The 19,196-nt window shown below is 43.3% G+C and overlaps 1 protein-coding gene and 1 pseudogene across 1 annotated transcript; one reads left to right on the top strand and one right to left on the bottom strand.

Annotated features, from left to right (window-relative positions):
* Window positions 1-55: 55 nt before the first annotated feature.
* On the bottom strand, window positions 56-910 carry LOC129728141 (uncharacterized). The gene has a single exon (XM_055686557.1). The coding sequence runs from the start codon at window positions 908-910 to the stop codon at window positions 56-58; it is 855 nt and encodes a 284-aa protein (XP_055542532.1).
* Window positions 911-1,517: 607 nt separating this feature from the next.
* On the top strand, window positions 1,518-13,341 carry LOC129728140 (multidrug resistance-associated protein 1-like; annotated as a pseudogene).
* The last annotated feature ends 5,855 nt before the right edge of the window (window positions 13,342-19,196 follow it).

Below are 19,196 nucleotides of genomic sequence, written 5' to 3'. Positions count from 1 at the left end.
TCCAGTTCTACGAAGAAATCCCGGTAATTTGCAATATGACAAGTCGCACCGGAATCTAATATCCACAGTTTTTCCGTTTGATTGCCGCAACCAGTAAGGAACGAGAGTGATCTTCGTTGCGCTGCGACACGTTGTTGGCTTTATGCTGCTTGGTTACCACTTTTGGTTGCTTAGTCCCAGCTTTCGGCTGCTTGGTTACGCTAACACTTTCCTTCGCAGCTCTCCATACTCGGAATTTTTCACAATTTGCTTTCTGGTGCCCCAACTTTTTGCAGAAGAAACACCGATCCGTTTCGGTTTTCGAATCAGCATACAGCACGGCCTCAGAGTCGTCTTCGTCGCCATTGCGCTGTTTCTTTTTATGCCATTCATCGATAAGCTTACCCTTTACCATGTCGAGGGTCAAATCTTCTTCTGGACGGGCTTCGAGAGCGGTTACCAACGTCTCGTACTCCTCCGGTAGACTGCTAAACAAAATAGCAACCAACCACTCGTCGTCAAGGATTTTTCCCGGTTGCAGATTGTGAAGCTTCTCAAACAACTCCGCCAGCTTCGAAACGTGTGCTTCCATGTCACCGTGTTTTTCCAGGCGTAGACTGCAGATTTTCCGCATCACGGATACCATCGTCGTCAACGTCCTCTTCACATGAAAGTTTTCAAGAGCTTTCCACGCCTCAGCTGCCGATTTGGCCTTCCTTATGTGGATTAACTGGTTGTCTTCCACGGCCAATCCTATTGATGCCAGCGCTTGCTCGTCCTTTAACTTCCATACTTCCGTGACCGGTTCTGGCTTCGTGCCCGCTACAGCAATCCAATTGCCCTCTTTCGTCAGTAACAGTTTCATTCTGAAACTCCAATTATCGTAGTTGGAACCATTGAGTTTCGGAAACGACACCAGTTTTTCTGCCATCTTGACTTCCAAACTTCTGAATTTTCTTCACCAGTTCCGACTCCGGTCGCAAAAGCCCATAACCTATTGGCTGATAAAGTGGAATAATCGGACTGGACTTAAAATATCTTGAAGAACAATTTATAAGTATGTCTTTATTCAACGGTTGTTTGATTTGAACTAAATGCTTTTTAACTCTATGCTATATGTAGCGATTACTTCGATTTGCATTGCTTGCAGCGTTGTACACTGCAACACTTTCAACTAATTCGATTCATTTTTCAAATCAATTGTTTTCTAAAAGACTTCACTTGGTCCAGAGCAAGGGTTTTCAATGCTGTACCTGTCCAATGATCCAATGATTCATTGGCCCCCGTTCAAATTAACGTCAAATAAGCTATCTTTTGATATCATTTCGCAATTGTTACTCAGTAATTAGTATTTACTCTCCCAAATTCTAGACCAGCTGATGCATGCCTTCATAATTTATAAGATATAGCAATCAGTAGTATCCATTGCTAGATATTATAATCCATTTTATAATTTATTCAGTCAATCGGTGCAGATAATCAACAATAGTGCTTCCTATCGGCACATTGTCAATATTGTGAAAGAGAGAAAGGCGAGAATGGAGAGCACGGCGGATTGGTTATCAATTCAACACTTCGGGGTCCTCCTGATAACGGCCGGCGATCTACATAAGAAACCACCGACAGGTGGTGAGGGCTCAGTCGCGCGTTTCAGTTTTCAGTGATACTACGGAGTGTACGAAGTTTCCAGTGTAGTGTTAGTAAATCAGCAGCCTAGAGAGTTGTCCATGGCTTTCGAGGAGTTTTGCGGAAGTCCTTTCTGGGTGTGTATCGTTGAAGGTATGGGTATGGGTAGATGATGCTGTATTACAAGAGAAAATACATGATTTTTTACATACTTAGTTTATGCTATTCGATCGGTTGATTCATTGAGTTTTGCCATTTCCGAGCCCATCGATTGGCGGAGTAGGGTAATCTTATCAGCTGAGGGTGTAATTTGGCTTATAATGATAGTAGCCATACGTATGACCCGGTCAACATTGTTACGTAACATTATATAGACTGTTAACAGTGTTACGACTGTAAGAGGGATTTGCTTTCGGATCGCACTGATCAGAAACATCAAACGCACAGATCGACTATAGAATTTCAATTGCTGATTATTTCTTCTATTCCCCAATCCATTGCCCATCTTGTATTTATTGTAGTAGTAGTAAATTGTAAGCTCGGGTGGTCCTTCTCATAATATGAAATTTTAATTACTTCAACAACGGACACCATAGATATTATCCCACCCGGCGATAACCTATTCTTTATTTGAAACATCCGATTGATTCTGATCATCGTTACCGTCTTCGACTAATGCGTTCACTGACCATGGCTTCATTCTTTCTGCGGCGAAAACTGTCGACGTTCGCCGCTGTGTTAGTTGTACCCCAGCAACGTCGGTTATTAAGTACCGATCGTTTCCTAGCACTTTCTGGATAACGTATGACCCTTTAAATCATGGTTCCAATTTCCGGCTTCGTATTTCTTACTGCCTTGATCACTACATATTTCGTAAAGCCATCCACTAACACCACCAGATATTCGTTCTGAAGTTTGGAACGAATGAACGGGCCCAGGTGGTCGAGATGCATTATATCAAATGGCACAGGGTTTTTTTTTCAATTGGTTGTAGTAGGTCTTCTTTTGCACCCACTTTCCCCTTCACATATGCACAATGGATACACGCCCCAATGTATCGGTTCACGTCATTGCTTCAATCACCTCCAATCCACTCCCACGGTGGTGCCCCGCTGGTTTTCTTTTTGTCTCGAGCACGGGTTCAAAGAGACAATTTCTGATTTTGTCAGCAGCTGAGAAAAGCTACAACTTCCGTTCCTTTTAAAATACCACATCACTAACCCTAGAAAGAAGGAGGGGAGCTGCGTAGCCGCAAGGTTACAGAGTCCGCTTTGTCAAGCGGATGGTCGTGGGTTCGAATCTTAGTAGAACCAGGTCATCCGATGTCAAAAGGACTTAAGCATGGGTTTATTCTCAGGCTCCGCACCACTTACCCTTCCTTCACGCTGTAATCTACAATACCTTTGCGTGACTTCCTCTTAACAAAAAATAAGTCCCTCTTATCAATAAAACTGGCCAGAAGGACGCACGACGAAACTTCTCCAGGGAATTATAATTGGTGATATTTGGCAAGAGGAAGAGTATCGGTATAGTAGAACAGTAAGCGTATAAGGAAGCGTATCACATTACACACGAGCACTGATGAACAATAATAATAAGCATGCCACTTCTCAATAGCGGTATTGCTATTAACAGAAGTGTGGGTTACAGCAGACACCCGGGCATATCTCACAATAGATCTATGTTTCTGGTCGCAATGAGGAAGTCCATACAGGAAAAAAGAAAAGAAAAAAAAAACCCTAGAAAGATAGTCTGCGAACTTGACTCCTCGCTTTAGTGACATTACCCTCTCCGTTTTCAAATAGTGCGAATATGTTCACGTTTTTCAAAAAACTGAATTCTGGTATTTGTTATGTATCGATTTGTTAACACCATAATGATCACTCGATTTTAAATTTTAAACAAAAACTTGCATTTTAAATGATTCGAAATTTATGCATCAATTTTACGTCAAAATAAGATTATCTTTCCAGGGCTAAGTAAGTTCTGCAGAGACACTGGAAGAGGTCTTGGCCATCACAATGAACAAGCTTCCGAGCCTGTTCATTTCAACGTGATTTGGCAACTGAACAAAACTCCAGATTTACAACGATAGCTTTTTTTTTCTTCATCTATAGTTTATTTGACACGGCACAAATACAACTCAATGTTTAACGGCGCCAATTATATCTGGTAGCTTACTTTCTAAAGTATCTTAATAACTAAAAGCAAATTTTTTATCCTCGCTGCCGACTACGAGCTGAAACTAAATCTAACTTAAAGCTAGAATATTTTGCATTAAAAGCACAGGTTTGCTGTTTGATGGTTTTCATTGCCATAGGTAAGCAGCATATTGAATTTGTTCCGCTGCTGGGCCAAGATATTACGGACTGGCATATTGGGTTGTTTCCATCGGGCCTTGAGAGTATCGTGCGGGTCTGATTGCTGTTTCCGGATCCGGGGTCTTAACGTGTTCTTGTCGTTTGGTTGGATGTAGGCGGAAGGGAATAGGATTAAACTGGGGCGTGGATGGATTTCAGGAAAACGTATATAAGGGACATGTAGGATAGGTCACGGCTCGCCAAGACATCACGAACAGGAACAGCCGGCTGCCTACCATCGGCCTGCAGGGAAGCTATTAATCTAGACCTGGCGTCACGGTGTACAGGGCATGACCAAACAACGTGCTCTATGTCGTGATAACCTTCACCACAGGCACAGATACCACTCTCCCCGAGCCCAACACGACGGAGATGCGCGTCAAATCTATAGTGATTGGACATAAGCCGGGACATCACGCAAATGAAATCCCGACCTACATCCAACCCCTTGAACCACGGGTTCGTCGATACCTTGGGGATTATGGAATGTAACCACCTTCCCAGTTCCCCCTTGGTCCAAGAATTTTGCCAACTGATGATCGTATTCTGACGTACAAATGCGAAAAATTCATTAAAGGCAATTGGTCTTACATAAATATCACCGTTTGTTGCGCCCACCTTAGCCAAAGAGTCCGCTTTCTCATTACCCGGTATCGAGCAGTGAGAAGGGACCCACGCTAAGGTAATCTGAGTAGATTTTTCGGATAAAGCACTCAGATGTTCCCGTATTTTCCCCAGGAAATACGGAGAGTGCTTAACATCTTTCATCGATCGGAGAGCCTCAATAGAACTGAGACTGTCCGTAAAGATGAAATAATGGTCCGTGGGCATTTTTTCGATAATCCCTAGGGTGTACTGAATTGCAGCTAATTCTGCGACGTAAACAGAAGCAGGATTATCGAGCTTATGGGAGACGGTTAAATTGTTATTGAAGATACCGAAGCCAGTGGACCCATCAAGAAGTGATCCGTCAGTGTAGTACATATTGTCGCAGTTGATGTTTCAATATTTATTGGAAAAATTTTTAGGGATCTGCTGCACGCGTAAATGATCCGGGATTCCACGAATTTCTTCTATCACGGATGTATCGAAAAACACAGTAGAATCAGAAGTATTTAATAATTTGACACGATTTGGAATATTCGGAGAAGGGTTAATATTTTGGGACATGTGATTGAAATACAATGTCATAAAACGGGTTTGAGAATTAAGTTCGATTAACCTTTCAAAATTTTCAATCACGGGACGGTTCAAGACCTCACATTTGATTAGAATACGAGAAGACAGGCTCCAGAAGCGGGTTTTCAATGGTAGTACTCCAGCTAAGATCTCCAAACTCATCGTATGGGTCGATTGCATGCAACCCAAGGCGATACGCAAACAACGATATTGTATTCGCTCCAGTTTGATCAAATGTGTGTTTGCTGCGGAGCGGAAGCAGAAACACCCGTACTCAATGACAGACAATATCGTTGTTTGGTAAAGCCTTATAAGGTCTCCTGGGTGGGCTCCCCACCATTGTCCGGTTATTGTACGAAGAAAATTCACTCTTTGTTGACATTTTTTCATCAGATACCTCACGTGACAACCTCAGGTGCCTTTAGAGTCGAACCAGACACCAAGATATTTGTGTACCGAAACCTGAGAAATCGTTTTACCCATTAATTGTGTTTGAAGCTGAGCAGGTTCATGCTTCCTAGAAAAAACTACTATCTCAGTCTTCTCCGGAGAGAATTCGATACCTAGCTGTAAAGCCCAAGCAGACAAATTGTCCAAGGTATCTTGCAATGGTCCTTGCAAATCGGCAGCTTTGGCTCCTGTAACAGAGATTACACTGTCGTCTGCAAGTTGTCTTATCGTGCATGAATTTGCCAGACATTCGTCGATGTCATTTACATAAAAGTTGTAAAGAAGGGGGCTTGAACATGAGCCCTGGGGAAGACCCATGTAGCTAATGCGAAAAGTTGCCAAATCGCCGTGCGTAAAATGCATGTGCTTTTCGGACAACAAATTGTGCAAAAAATTGTTCAAAATTGGAGAAAATCCTTGTCGGTGAAGTTTACCCGAAAGAATGTCAATAGAAACGGAATCAAAAGCCCCCTTAATGACCAAGAACGCAGACGCCATTTGTTTTTTGCGAGCATACGCCAGCTGAATATCTGTTGAAAGCAACGCAAGACAATCATTCGTCCCTTTGGCACGGCGGAAGCCAAATTGAGTATCTGATAGTAGACCATTTGATTCTACCCAATGGTCTAAACGACGGAGTATCATTTTTTCCATCAATTTCCGGATACAGGATAGCATTGCAATCGGCCTATAAGAGTTGTGATCAGAAGCTGGTTTCCCTGGTTTTTGGATGGCGATCACCTTCACTTGCCTCCAATCCTGCGGTACAATGTTTTGCTCCAGGAACTTATTGAACAAGTTCAACAAGCGCCTCTTGGCATTGCCGGGTAGATTCTTCAACAAGTTGAATTTGATTCCATCTAACCCAGGCGCGTTATTGTTACAGGACAGGAGGGCAACTGAAAATTCTGCCATCGTAAAAGGTGATTCTATCGCGTCGTGGCCCGGAGACGCATCGCGAACAATGTTTTGCTCAGGAACAGAGTCCGGACATACTTTCCTGGCAAAATCAAATATCCACCGACTAGAAGACTCCTCGCTTTCGTTGACCGTTACGCGATTCCGCATTCTTCGGGCTGTGTTCCAAAGAGTGCTCATCGATGTCTCCCTCGACGTCTCGTTCACGAACCGATGCCAATATCCGCGTTTCTTTGCTTTAGCCAAACTTTTAAGCTTGGTATTAAGCTCCGAATACCGTAAATAGTCGCCATGTATACCTTCCTTCTGGAAGGCCAAAAACGCGTCGGATCTTTGCGTGTAGACATCGGAGCACTCTTGGTCTCACCACGGAGTGGGAGGCCGTTCTTTGATCGTTACGCCGGGGTATTTCTTCGTTTGGGCTTGCAACGCGGCGTCGAGAATCAAGCCCGCGAGGAGGTTGTATTCTTCAAGTGGGTGATGATGTTGAATCGACTCGACCGCTTTTGAAATCATTTCCTCGTATAACTTCCAATCGACATTCCGTGTGAGGTCATACGGAATGTCAATTGGTCGCATGCGAGTTGACCCGTTATTAATTAAAATAAGAATAGGCAGATGGTCGCTACCGTGAGGATCGAGGATTACCTTCCATGTGCAATCCAACCGTAGCGACGTCGAACATAAGGATAGATCCAAAGCGCTTGGGGGCGCTGGAGGTTTCGGGATACGTGTCATTTCACCGTTGTTCAAAATAGTCATGTCGAAGTCATCGCAAAGGTTATAGATCAAAGAGGAGCGGTTATCATTGTAAGGGGAACCCCAAGCCACACCATGCGAGTTGAAGTCTCCCAAAATCAAACGTGGCGAGGGAAGAAGTTCTATTAAATCAAAGAGCAGCCGTTGCCCAACCTGTGCTCTGGGAGGAATATATATTGAGGCAATACATGCGACAACTTCGATGCCTGGAATCGAGGGGAGGTTAATACGATAGAAAGAATAGCACTTTTTAATCCCTAAAAGTACTCCTCCATAGGGGGTGTCTCGATCAAGGCGAATTATATTAAAATCATGGAAGTTGAGATCAATATTTGAAGTAAGGCAAGTTTCACAAAGGGAAAATGCATCGCATTTGTTTTTATTTATCAAAACTTTAAACGAATCAATTTTTGGTAAAATACTTCTACAATTCCACTGTAAGACAGAGATAGAATCCTTCGTATACGCAGATGAATTAGGCATCGAAGGATACAATCGCTGCAAGGAGGGGCCATTGGGCAGTCAACTGCTTCAAAAATGATCTAGCTGTTGGGAGGAATGCTGTAAGAAAAATTTTAATTGGATCGGGTACATTGAAAGTTTCAAAAATCTAGTCCACAATGTCAGAAAATTTCACTAATCCAGAGTTTGTTTCATCAACTGGATGTGCAAAAGGAACAACTGGGGTTTTTGATGTTCCTGGCAGTGCTGGGAACTCCTTCTGTGACTTTAAATTTGCAAGCCCAGGAGGAGTTTGCTTCGGTTTTTCCGCAGCACTGTTTGGTTTGTTCGTACTTTTCATTGCACTTTGGGAAATCTTAGGACCTTTACGGGGAAGTTTAGGAGAAGAAACATTTTTCCTCTTCCTAGACTCCCCAGGATTGGCATAAGATGTTCCCGCTGATGAATCGTCAGAATCGGTTTCATCAGAGGACAACAGATCAAAGGGGTTCGATGTTATGGTAGAAGTGGTCACGGTCTTCTTCAGCATCTCAGCGTAAGATCGCTTTGAACGCTCCTTAAGTGACCGCTTGATTTTATCTCTGCGCTGCATGTACACCGGGCATGTGGAGAGCTCATGCTGGTTTTCCCCACAGTGAATACATTTTTCAGCATTAACACTGCAAGAATCTTCCGCATGAGTCTCCCCACACTTGCTACATCGTGGCTTATTGCAGCAGTAGGCGGCTGTGTGGCCTAACTGCTTGCAATTGGTGCAATTCATAACACGGGGTACATACAATCGCACAGGCAGACGAACCCGGTCGATCGAGACGTGGCTAGGGAGTGCAGATCCGGCAAACGTAACGCGAAACGAGTCTGACGGAGTGTAAACTTTTTTATCGCCGACGAGAGACATGGACCGCAGTTGCTTACAATCCAAAATCTTCGCCTGTGTTTCGGTATTTTTGAAGCAACCGGTTGCGCTTATTAGGATACACTCGACAGACAGACTCGAATCGGTTATGACACCGTCGATCTCCACGTGTCGTGCGGGTATGTAAACGCGATAGCATTAACACATAGCATTGGCCTGTGCCAGATCACTGACCACGACACGGAGCTTGTTAGGTCGGACCTTGGAAATTTCGGTCACGGCCTTGTACCCCTAGAAATTTGCAGTATGTTTAAACGCTTTGAATTCACTCCTGCCTTTGGACGAAAATAAAGAGTATAGCTGCCCTGTTGAGACCCGTCCGGGTAAAGCGTGTGGCGAGGGGGACTGGAGAATGAACAGGGGAGGGGGTAACAGAAGGGTCAGGGTCAGGGGGGTTAGGGGATGGTGGCACGGGAGGCGAGGGATCTATATCCATCGCGCTAAATGTAGCGCACTAGCGCCGACAAGAACACGTACCTATTTACTTCTTCCTTCCAGCAGTGGTTGTCCGATCGTTCGAAGCTGCACCCAAAGCAGCCAGCAGCACCAGTACAGCAGCACCAATACAGCCACCAGCAGTGAGCTGGGTGTGAGATCACTCAGCACAGCGACACGACTCGACTGTCAACTGATGGCCTTGAATTAGAAAGATCTATTCACTGAGCACAGATCAAAACTGCAGCTGGTATTTTGCACCAATACAGCCAAAGTTGCGAGCCGGGTACAGAACGTAGCGACACAACTCACCATCTAGTTGGCCTTTAGCGCGAATAATACACTCTTTTGTTTGGCTATTCGTACACACGGACCGGATTGTAATAGAACGACCACTTTGCACGTCCGTTTCTGTCGAGTGTTCGACGCGGAATGGACCACTAATTATCGCGCTCTGTTTTTATCTGCTATATGAAATTCTTGGAGTGGCTGTTTTTGCCGGCTTGGCTGTGATGTTATTGATGACACCGATATCCGGTGTTATGGCTACACAGCTATGTGATCTACAAGTTAAGCAAATGAAAATCAAGGACGACAGAGTGAAGCAAATGAATGAAATTCTCGGTGGCATCAAAGTATTGAAACTGTAAGCTTGGGAGAAGAGCTTCCAGGATTCGATACTACAGGTTCGCAGTGAAGAAATCGGAATACTTAAGAAGATGGCATACTACGGAGCGGGAGTTTATTTCACCTTCACGATGACCCCATTCCTGGTCACACTTATTTCTTTTGCGGTGTATGTTCTGATGGACGAGAGCAACCATCTGGATTCGCAGACCGCGTTTGTTTCGTTGGCTTTGTTTAATATTTTACGGTTTCCTCTTGGATGGCTCCCTATGATGGTGACCTTCTCGATGCAAGCTTGGGTTTCAATTAAACGTATCAATAAGTTCATGAACAGTGCCGAGCTGGACCCAAATAATGTTAGTCACAAGAAAAGTGAATATGCACTGAACATCGAAGATGGAACATTTTCTTGGGGTGATGAGGCACCTACACTGAAATCTATCAACCTGTCTTTAAAGAAAGGTCAATTGTCGGCAATTGTTGGAAGTGTTGGAACGGGTAAAAGTTCAATCATATCGGCTCTGCTGGGAGAGATGGAGAAGATCAGCGGATCGGTGAATACCGATGGATCGATCGCGTACGTTCCTCAGCAGGCGTGGATCCAAAATGCGACTCTCAAGGAAAATATCCTCTTTGGAAAGCGCTTCGATCAGAAAAAGTACGACAAAGTCATCGAATCTTGCGCTTTGAAGCCTGATTTAGACATGCTCCCGAGAGGAGATCTTACCGAAATTGGCGAGAAAGGTATCAATCTTTCTGGTGGTCAGAAGCAGCGGGTTGCACTAGCCCGGGCTGTCTACGCTGACGCTGATATCTACCTTTTCGATGATCCGCTCAGTGCCGTCGATGCGCATGTTGGTAAGCACATTTTCGAGAAAGTGATTGGACCGGATGGAATGCTAGTGGGAAAATCAAAACTGCTGGTGACATGTGGTATATCCTTCCTACCGTTTGTGGGGGAAATTTTCGTTGTCAAGGATGGAGAGATTTCAGAAAGTGGTTCCTACCAAAGGCTGCTGGATCAGGAAGGAGCGTTTGCCGAATTCCTTACTCAACACATTCAAGAGTTGGACGAAGAAGATAAAGGTTGTATTTACATTTCCGTAAATCATACTCGAATATTTTTTCTATCCCTCTTCCAGAAATGAAACTGCTGCAGGAAGTGCTGACGGATGAATCGGCTCGTCAACTCGTACAACGGACTATCTCAGCTCAATCCAGCCAATCCGATGAACACAAACCACAGAAGCAAATCAACCGACAAGAGTCTAGGCTAAGCGCTGGTAAAAAGTAGGAGGGTGGTATACAAGACACGACCGCATGACGTTGACTACCGTATTCTTATAAAAAAAAAACATATTCCATTGAAGCAAATAGTAGAGGGAATTGCAACGCTTCTTTTACAAAACTTCTGTAACAAAATTTCGAGGCACCAAAAGGTACCAGTTGCCGATTATTCTCGTTTACTGGTTAGTCCGTCCAGAATTCCAGCCATTTTTGTATTTTGCAGTAGCCATTTATTACTAACAGCCACCAGCATAACGGGTGAAACCGGCACGAGATGACTGGTACTATTTTGTCTTTCCTCCTTTCAGCTGCTAACACCTAGGGCTGTCGTGAAATTAACATCAACACAAACATGCAATTTTGCAAGGTTTTTTCCGCTAGCAGCAGCATTTTGTAAAACATAAAATTCAACTAACCGCTTCTATTATAAAACTGCGAGGCACCAAAAGGTACCAGTTGCCGATTATTCTCGTTTACTGGTAGTCCGTCCAGAATTCCAGCCATTTTAGTATTTTGCAGTAGCTATTTATTACTAACAGCCACCAGCATCACGGGTGAAACCGGCACGAGATGACCGGTACTATTTTGTTTTTCCTCCTTTCAGCTGCTAACACCGAGCGTCCGTATGTATCCGGTACGGTTAATGAAACTGATGGGGTGAAATGTTCGAACAATACGTTTTATACCAAGGCTTCGTCAGATAATTAGAAAGAAGGAGGGGCTACCTAGATGATGGAATGGTAGAGACAAATGTTTCTTGAAAGCTGCGCCGGCCGCTGTCGTAAAATTAACACCAACACAAACATGCATTTTTGCAAGGTTTTTTCCGCTAGCAGCAGCATTTGGTAAAACAGAAAATAAAATTAGCCGCTTCTGTACCAAAATTTCGAGGCACCAAAAGGTGCCAGTTGCCGATTATGTTGTTGTTTTTTGGTTAGTCCGTCCAGAATTCCAGCAATTTAAGTGTTTTGCAGTAGCCATTTACTACTAAAGCCACCAGCATAACTGTAATTTACTACTTCATCCAGAAGATCTACATTGCAACATCCCGACAACTGAAGCGGTTGGAATCAGTCACTAGAAGTCCCATATATTCACACTTCGGTGAAAGCATTAACGGTCAGTCCACCATCCGCGCCTACAATGAGCAAAACCGTTTCACCAAAAAATCGGAGGATAAAGTTGACTACAACCAAAAAGTGTCGTATCCGACCATTCTAGCAAATCGTTGGCTCTCAGTTCGGCTGGAAATTGTTGGCAGCTTAGTGGTGCTGTTTGCTGCATTGTTCGCCGTGCTGGCGCGCGAAACGATTGGACCAGCCACGGTTGGACTTTCGATTTCCTACGCGCTACGATATCCGCCACCTTGAGTTTCATGGTCAGGATGACTGCCGAGGTTGAAACGAACATTGTGGCGGTTGAGCGGTTGGAAGAATACACGCAGCTACCTCGGGAGGCGGGATGGCAGAAAGGATCAGTGAGCAAAGACTGGCCATCCGAGGGTACCGTCGAGTTTAAGGATTTGCAAATGCGGTATCGCGAAGGACTGGATCTTGTCATCAGAGGAATTTCCCTGCACGTTAATGGAGGGGAGAAGGTGGGCATCGTTGAAAGAACTGGAGCCGGAAAATCCAGCTTAACAATAGGGTTGTTTAGGTAAGTTTGATGGATCAAACGCGATCCAGATTTTAAATTAGATGTAAATTTCTAGACTTGTGGAAGCTGCTGGAGGACAGATTATCATCGATGGAGTTGATATTGCGAAAATTGGTTTGCATCAAGTACGTGGCCGACTGACGATCATTCCCCAGGACCCTGTTTTATTCTCCGGTAGTCTACGAATGAACATAGATCCCTTCGGAATCTATACAGACGATCAAGTATGGAAGGCGTTAGAGTTGTCTCATTTGAAAACGTTCGTGAAAGGCTTGCCGGCAGGACTGGAACATGAAATTGCGGAAAACGGCGAAAATCTGACCGTCGGTCAACGGCAACTGGTTTGTTTAGCTAGAGCGGTCTTACGAAAAACTAAGGTACTAATCCTGGACGAGGCCACTGCAGCTGTTGATTTAGAGACGGATGATTTAATTCAGGTGTTAAGCCGAGTGTAAAATAATTAGCTCTATTCAAACTCACGTCTCTTTGCAGAAAACTATTCGAACGGAGTTCGCCGACTGTACAATACTCACCATTGCGCATCGTTTGAACACCATTCTGGACTCGGATCGGGTGTTGGTACTGGACAAAGGTCTAGTAGCGGAATGTGATACACCGCAGAACTTGCTTGCCAACAAGCAGTCAGTCTTCTACGAAATGGCCAAAAATGCGGGCATCGTTAGTTAGTTACTTACTTTTTAACAATAAATTATTGCTAAAGTTCGTTAGAGTGAATAAAATTTGTTTGTGAATACTGCTCTTTTGTTAATGTTATTGATTTTTGAATTTGAGGTTGGCTTTTTGCAACCTTTCAACCCTAATGTTTTCATTCTATGAAGGAAGAGCATGATAAAACTTGTCGACAAAAGTGACAAATATTGCCCTACACAGTGAAAAAAAATTACATTTCTTCAAATGCACATAAATGGAGCATTGGAAATCATGTAATATTCCGTGTGGTACTATATTCACATACAATGTAAATGAATATATTGTTAAATAGGTTTACAATTTTCCTACAATTATTATATTCACTTAACTGCGGAAGCAATTAAAATCTTTTAATGAAATAAAACTTAAAATATATGTAATAGTGTTGATATGTCACCCTTTGTGGCAGAACACACAATAAAAATTCTGAATAAAAAAAAAAAGAAAAAAATATTAGGTTCACAATATATTGTTTATTTGCATGCATATTTATATTCAAAGCTTTAAGTTTATATCACTCAACGTACAAACTTACATGGTTTAAAAAGATTTTGTATTGTGCATTATTGACGGTGTGAAATTATATATGTTTTTCACTTTATGTGCTAGAAACTGTTATGTGCTTTCATTTGTATTAGTTGTAAATTTCATTTTTTGGTACTGTGTAGGAGTCAAGCTGTAAATTTCGGTGCTCCTAGCCGACTCAGAAGTGCGTCAAGTTGTACAGAAACTTCAAGGAAGTTTTCCTGTAAGCAAACAAGGAAACAACGAACCCTACGGCAAATTACTTTGCGACTTTTTGATGCTCTTTCGAAGCGACTAGGAAAGTTCTGTTAAAAAGCCAAAATATTCAGGTTTTTTTTTCAGTTTGAGCTCTTGGGCAACACCTTCGTTGACCAGTGTTAGGCTTTTTCTAGTGTAAAACAGTATTTTATAACGATTTTTCTGCAAATATCTGTACTCAGACTACTAACCAGCAGAAATCATCAAAGGTTAGTAATTGTTTAAATGTTTTCTCGATATATTTAAGTATTTTCAATAATATGTGCGTGCGGGTAAAATAAACAGCCCATGGTGATGGGGAAAAAATGTGTTACTTTCCATTGAAAAAACTAGATGCTTCGTGATTATATCAGAAAAATGCAAAGGTAAACTTGGACCGATGAACAGATGACCGCGGCTAAACGTACCGTTGAATGCGGAATGTCCGTAAAAAAAGCTTCCGCCATTTCTCAGTTTCTTACGGATAAGGTCATATATTGTTATTAATTCTACGACAAACGGTGAAAATTGAACTGTTGGTGAATGCATAAGTGGATCACGTGCTATGAAACAACATTTTACGATCTGTGAAGGAATGATGAATGTTCGCGCCCAAGTCCATATTACAACCTCCATATGTTCATTTTACCCACACGTGTCCTTATTACTCCCAAAAAACTGCTTTCGAAAATGTTCATGTAAAATACGAAAAATACTATATTTCAATACTTCTTTTAATTTTTGTATCAACCATTAGTGGCTCAGATAATGTGCGCTATCGACTCACAGTTGTAGCGTTAAACTGTGGAGGAAATCGGGAAATGGCTTAGAGTGTCCATTTTATCACCCCTTCCCCTATGAGTTTTTCATATTCACTGAAACTGATTTTGCAACTTTTGATTTTCTTCAACGCAGTGGAAACAGATGTAAATACATAAAGTTGAAATTTAGGAATTGCAGAAATTCATCTCACATATGTCAGCTAATTAAAGCTTGTTTTTGGAAGTGAACTAAGAAGAATCCATTCCATGGATTAGCATATTGGTTTAGTTAGAAAATTTGCGTTTTTTTCTGTTTTCAATTTTGTTATCATGTTGTATGAGATGGGCTGAGATGAATAATGGAGCAGTTCCTATTTGTCAAGAAAAGTGTAAATTGCTATATTTAATCACTGATTACACTGTGCAACAAAAGATGACTTTTTTTTCTGCCTTGGCTTCTGTATATATTTTTTTTTGTGTTTTTATGCAAAACTAAATTTCCTCGAGTTTGAACATATTTTTTTTCACGTAAAATGTCAGCAGATAAACCTATTTTTGTATTGTAGGGGAATTGGGGCAAAATCGACATTTTGCTGACATTTTACGTAGATCAGACACCTACCTTGGTAAGCATCGGCAGATACAAATCTGGCACTAAAGGAAGGCAAGCTAAAGGTTGGCTGGTCAGTATGCCCTCTGGGCATACTCCAACAACCGGACGTTTGCTTCCGGTGCTTCGAGGGAGGACACAAGTCCTGGACCTGCAAGGGGCCCGACAGGAGCCAGTTATGCAGACGTTGCGGTGGTGCAGGCCATAAAGCAAAGGATTGCAGGGAGTCTCCCAAGTGCATGGTGTGTTCCGGAAAACGGGACGCCAAACACTTTATAGGAGGCCCCAGGTGCCCAGCTGGTAAGCCGGCTGCGAAACCACGGGCATAAGAGTAACGCAACTGAACCTGAACCACTGTTATGCGGCACAGCAGCTACTATACCAAGCAGTCACTGAGTCGCTATCGGACATCGTCATCGTATCGGACCCCTACCGCATCCCAAGTAACACACGTTGTTATAGAACAGTTAAGATAACTCCTCCAACACAACCTTCGGTTATAGATTTCAGTTGACATTACCTTTTTCATGACATCTATATCACCAGAAAATCGCAAAAATCGAAGGCTACTATAACAAGTACTGGTGTTATATGAAGTATTATATAACTTCATGGAAGCAAGCCAACTTGCTAGACTGAAGCTGCAAAATACATCTCGAGTACGAATGCGGTAAAAAACATGGAAAACAAGTTATTTTCAAGTTGTAATTACTAACTAATAAAAACATCGTTGACGCAAGCATAAAACTTCAAAATAGAAATTTTGTAGAACAACGCTTCTTTATATTAGGAACTACAAAGGAAAAAAATAGTGATTATGGCGTATCGAATATTCACCAAAAATAAACAATAATATTAGACCAACTATTTGACGCTTTTATTACAAAGTTCTACGTGCGCGTCAAATTTCATGGTGAAACATTGCATTTTACTTCTGAAAAAATCATGCGCCATTCATTGGATACGGTTTTCTGTTTGTAAATCAGTGGAAAATAGATTATTCATTACAGAATGGTTGCTGATTCATTTAATTGCGAAGGGTCTCAATTTAGCCCAACACCGCATAAGCTTAGCTCGTAAACAACTATCTGGCATCTCTTTCTTACTTGCCTAGTAGATCGCAATGTCGTTTCTTTTTTCTTGGGTTGATCTGCACTGACCTAGTGGAATAAAAAAACTCGCGCATTCGTGGGTCAGAATTCGCCATACCAGCGCGCATGCGCAATTGTGTTGCTATGACAACATTTACCTAGCGCCTGCGCAAATGTAATGTTACGCGCAGTGCAGCTAGATCGAAAATTGTGTTCGTCAGCGGCACTTTTAATTAATTATAAATTGATGATAAAAACAATGTTCAACCTTTCAAAATTAATTGTTTCTGTCGCTTAAGTATTAAAATTGTTTTCGTATAGTTTTAACGTTATCTAGACATAAAATATAGCAAAACTAGAAAACATTGTTAGATATACGGTAACAAAATTTAGCGTGACATTGGTTGCACTGCAAACGTTTAGTTTACATTTTCATGGCGCATTTCGATCCAACTCAAAGAGTTTGAATAAAATCGTTTGAATAATTTTAATAACAATATGATCAAGTCATTGGCTGCTGAATACTAAGACCAACCAAAGGAAAAGCACTTTACAGGTACGTAAATTATTATTGGGCGTGTAATATTGATCTGGCGCGGCTGCCTCGGCTGGACATTTTTACACAGTTGTTATAATAGCGAAAACATCTTGAAGACAAGTGCCATTTATGTCATAGTTTTTGTTTGGTGAACTCATGTTATTGAAAAACATCTCCAAAACCAGAAAAACGAGCTTGTTTTCGAAGTGTGGTTGAATTACTGATGAAGAACAACTTCTCACAAATGTTCTATTTTAAGTTGTTTTCTGTACTGTTTTGATAACATCATGAACACAACTTAAAGACAAGCAAAGGCAGTTTATGATTATTAATCTATGGAATACACTCATGATATAAAATAATATCTCCAGAGCATGAAAATAACAACACAAGTTTTCGAATGCGCTTTTAGTACTCTTATATGACTACTGTTATTGAGAATTATTTTCTAACATGTTTTGTGTGTTACTTGGGATTCCTCCCGGAAACGGTAACTGGGTTGCGGATAAGTCCAGTATGGCGGCCGTATGGACGACAAGCAGATTCCCGGTTCAGGAGGTTGTTTCCACCTCAAACGAAGGGTACGCGGTTGCCGAGATGAACGGAGTGTTCTACTGCAGTGTCTATGCTCCGCCACGTTGGTTCACCGAAAGGTTCACTCAGATGATCGACCAGCTATCCATGGTGCTAACGGGCCTAACGCCGTTGGTGGTGGCGGACGATTTCAACGCTTGGGCTGTTGAGTGGGGAAGTCGCACTACGAACCAGAGAGGTCAGATCCTGTTGGAGGCTTTGGCAAAGCTCAACTTAGATCTGGCCAACGTTGGGACCAAATGTACATTTAGCAGAAATGGTGCGGAGTCGATCATCGATGTGACGTTCTACAGCCCAGGACTGATCACGAACTGGAGGGTAGACGATGGCTACACCAATAGCGACCACCAGTCGGTTTGCTATCGTGTAGGAAACAACGCGAGGAGGCGAGTGACGAGTAGAACCATCACTCACACCGTCCGCGGCTGGAAGACATCGCATTTCGATGCCGAGGTATTCGAAGAAGCAATGGAAAGGGAGTGCAATGGAGGCAGTTGGCTCCGCCCGACTGCTGACCAATTAGTTGCCGTACTATCGCAGGCGTGCGACGCCACCATGCTTAGGACCCGCCAACCTAGAAATGGGAAGCCACCGGCTTACTGGTGGACCGATGCGATAGTGGACCTCCGCAGTGCGTGCCTCCGTGCAAGACGGAGGATGTAGCGCGCGCGAACAGACGAACAGAGGATTGAGCGCCGCGCAGCATTCGGTTCTGCAAGATCGGCGCTAATGAGTGCGATTAAGGCCAGCAAGAGGGCCTGCTTCGATAGATTGTGTGCGAGTGCCAATACGAACCCGTGGGGTAACGCCTATAGGATCGTAATGGCCAAGACCAAAGGCGCGCTGGCGCCCGCAGAGCGATCACCAGCGATGCTGGAGCGTATCATCGGGGGACTCTTTCCACGCCACGAGCCTAGTCCTTGGCCTCCGGCAGTCGAGTCTCACGTCCGACGTTCCAGTATCTCAGACACAGACCAGGGATGGTCGGCCAACCTGCCGAACATCCAATCCGTGAGCGACGACAGCCGTGTCGAGATCGAGGGAGAGGTAAGGGTTACGAACGAGGAACTTATTGTGATCACCAACTCCCTAAAGGTGAGCAAGGCACCGGGACCGGATGGAATCCCCAACCTGGCAATCAGGCTGGCGATTAAAACGGCCCCCGGATTGTTTCGGGCAGTCATGCAGAGGTGCCTGGATGACTGCCTCTTCCCGGACAGAGGTTGGTCTTACTGCCGAGAGCTGGGAAACCGCCAGGGGACCCATCGGCATACAGGCCTATCTGCCTGCTGGACGCTGCGGGCAAGGTGCTTGAGAGTATTATCCTCAACAGACTGGTGAGGTACACGGAGGGTGTAAACGGTCTGGCAAGTAACCAGTTTGGTTTCCGGAAGGGCAGGTCCACACTGGATGCTATCCTCTCCGTCACCAAGACGGCGGAGGTAGCACTCGTGCGCAAGAGAAGGGGCATACGC

The sequence above is a fragment of the Wyeomyia smithii genome, chromosome 3, assembly GCF_029784165.1.
Source record: "Wyeomyia smithii strain HCP4-BCI-WySm-NY-G18 chromosome 3, ASM2978416v1, whole genome shotgun sequence".
Taxonomy (NCBI): Eukaryota; Metazoa; Arthropoda; class Insecta; order Diptera; family Culicidae; genus Wyeomyia; species Wyeomyia smithii.
Note: the sequence above shows the minus strand (reverse complement) of the source record. Positions and strands in the feature narration are given on the sequence as shown.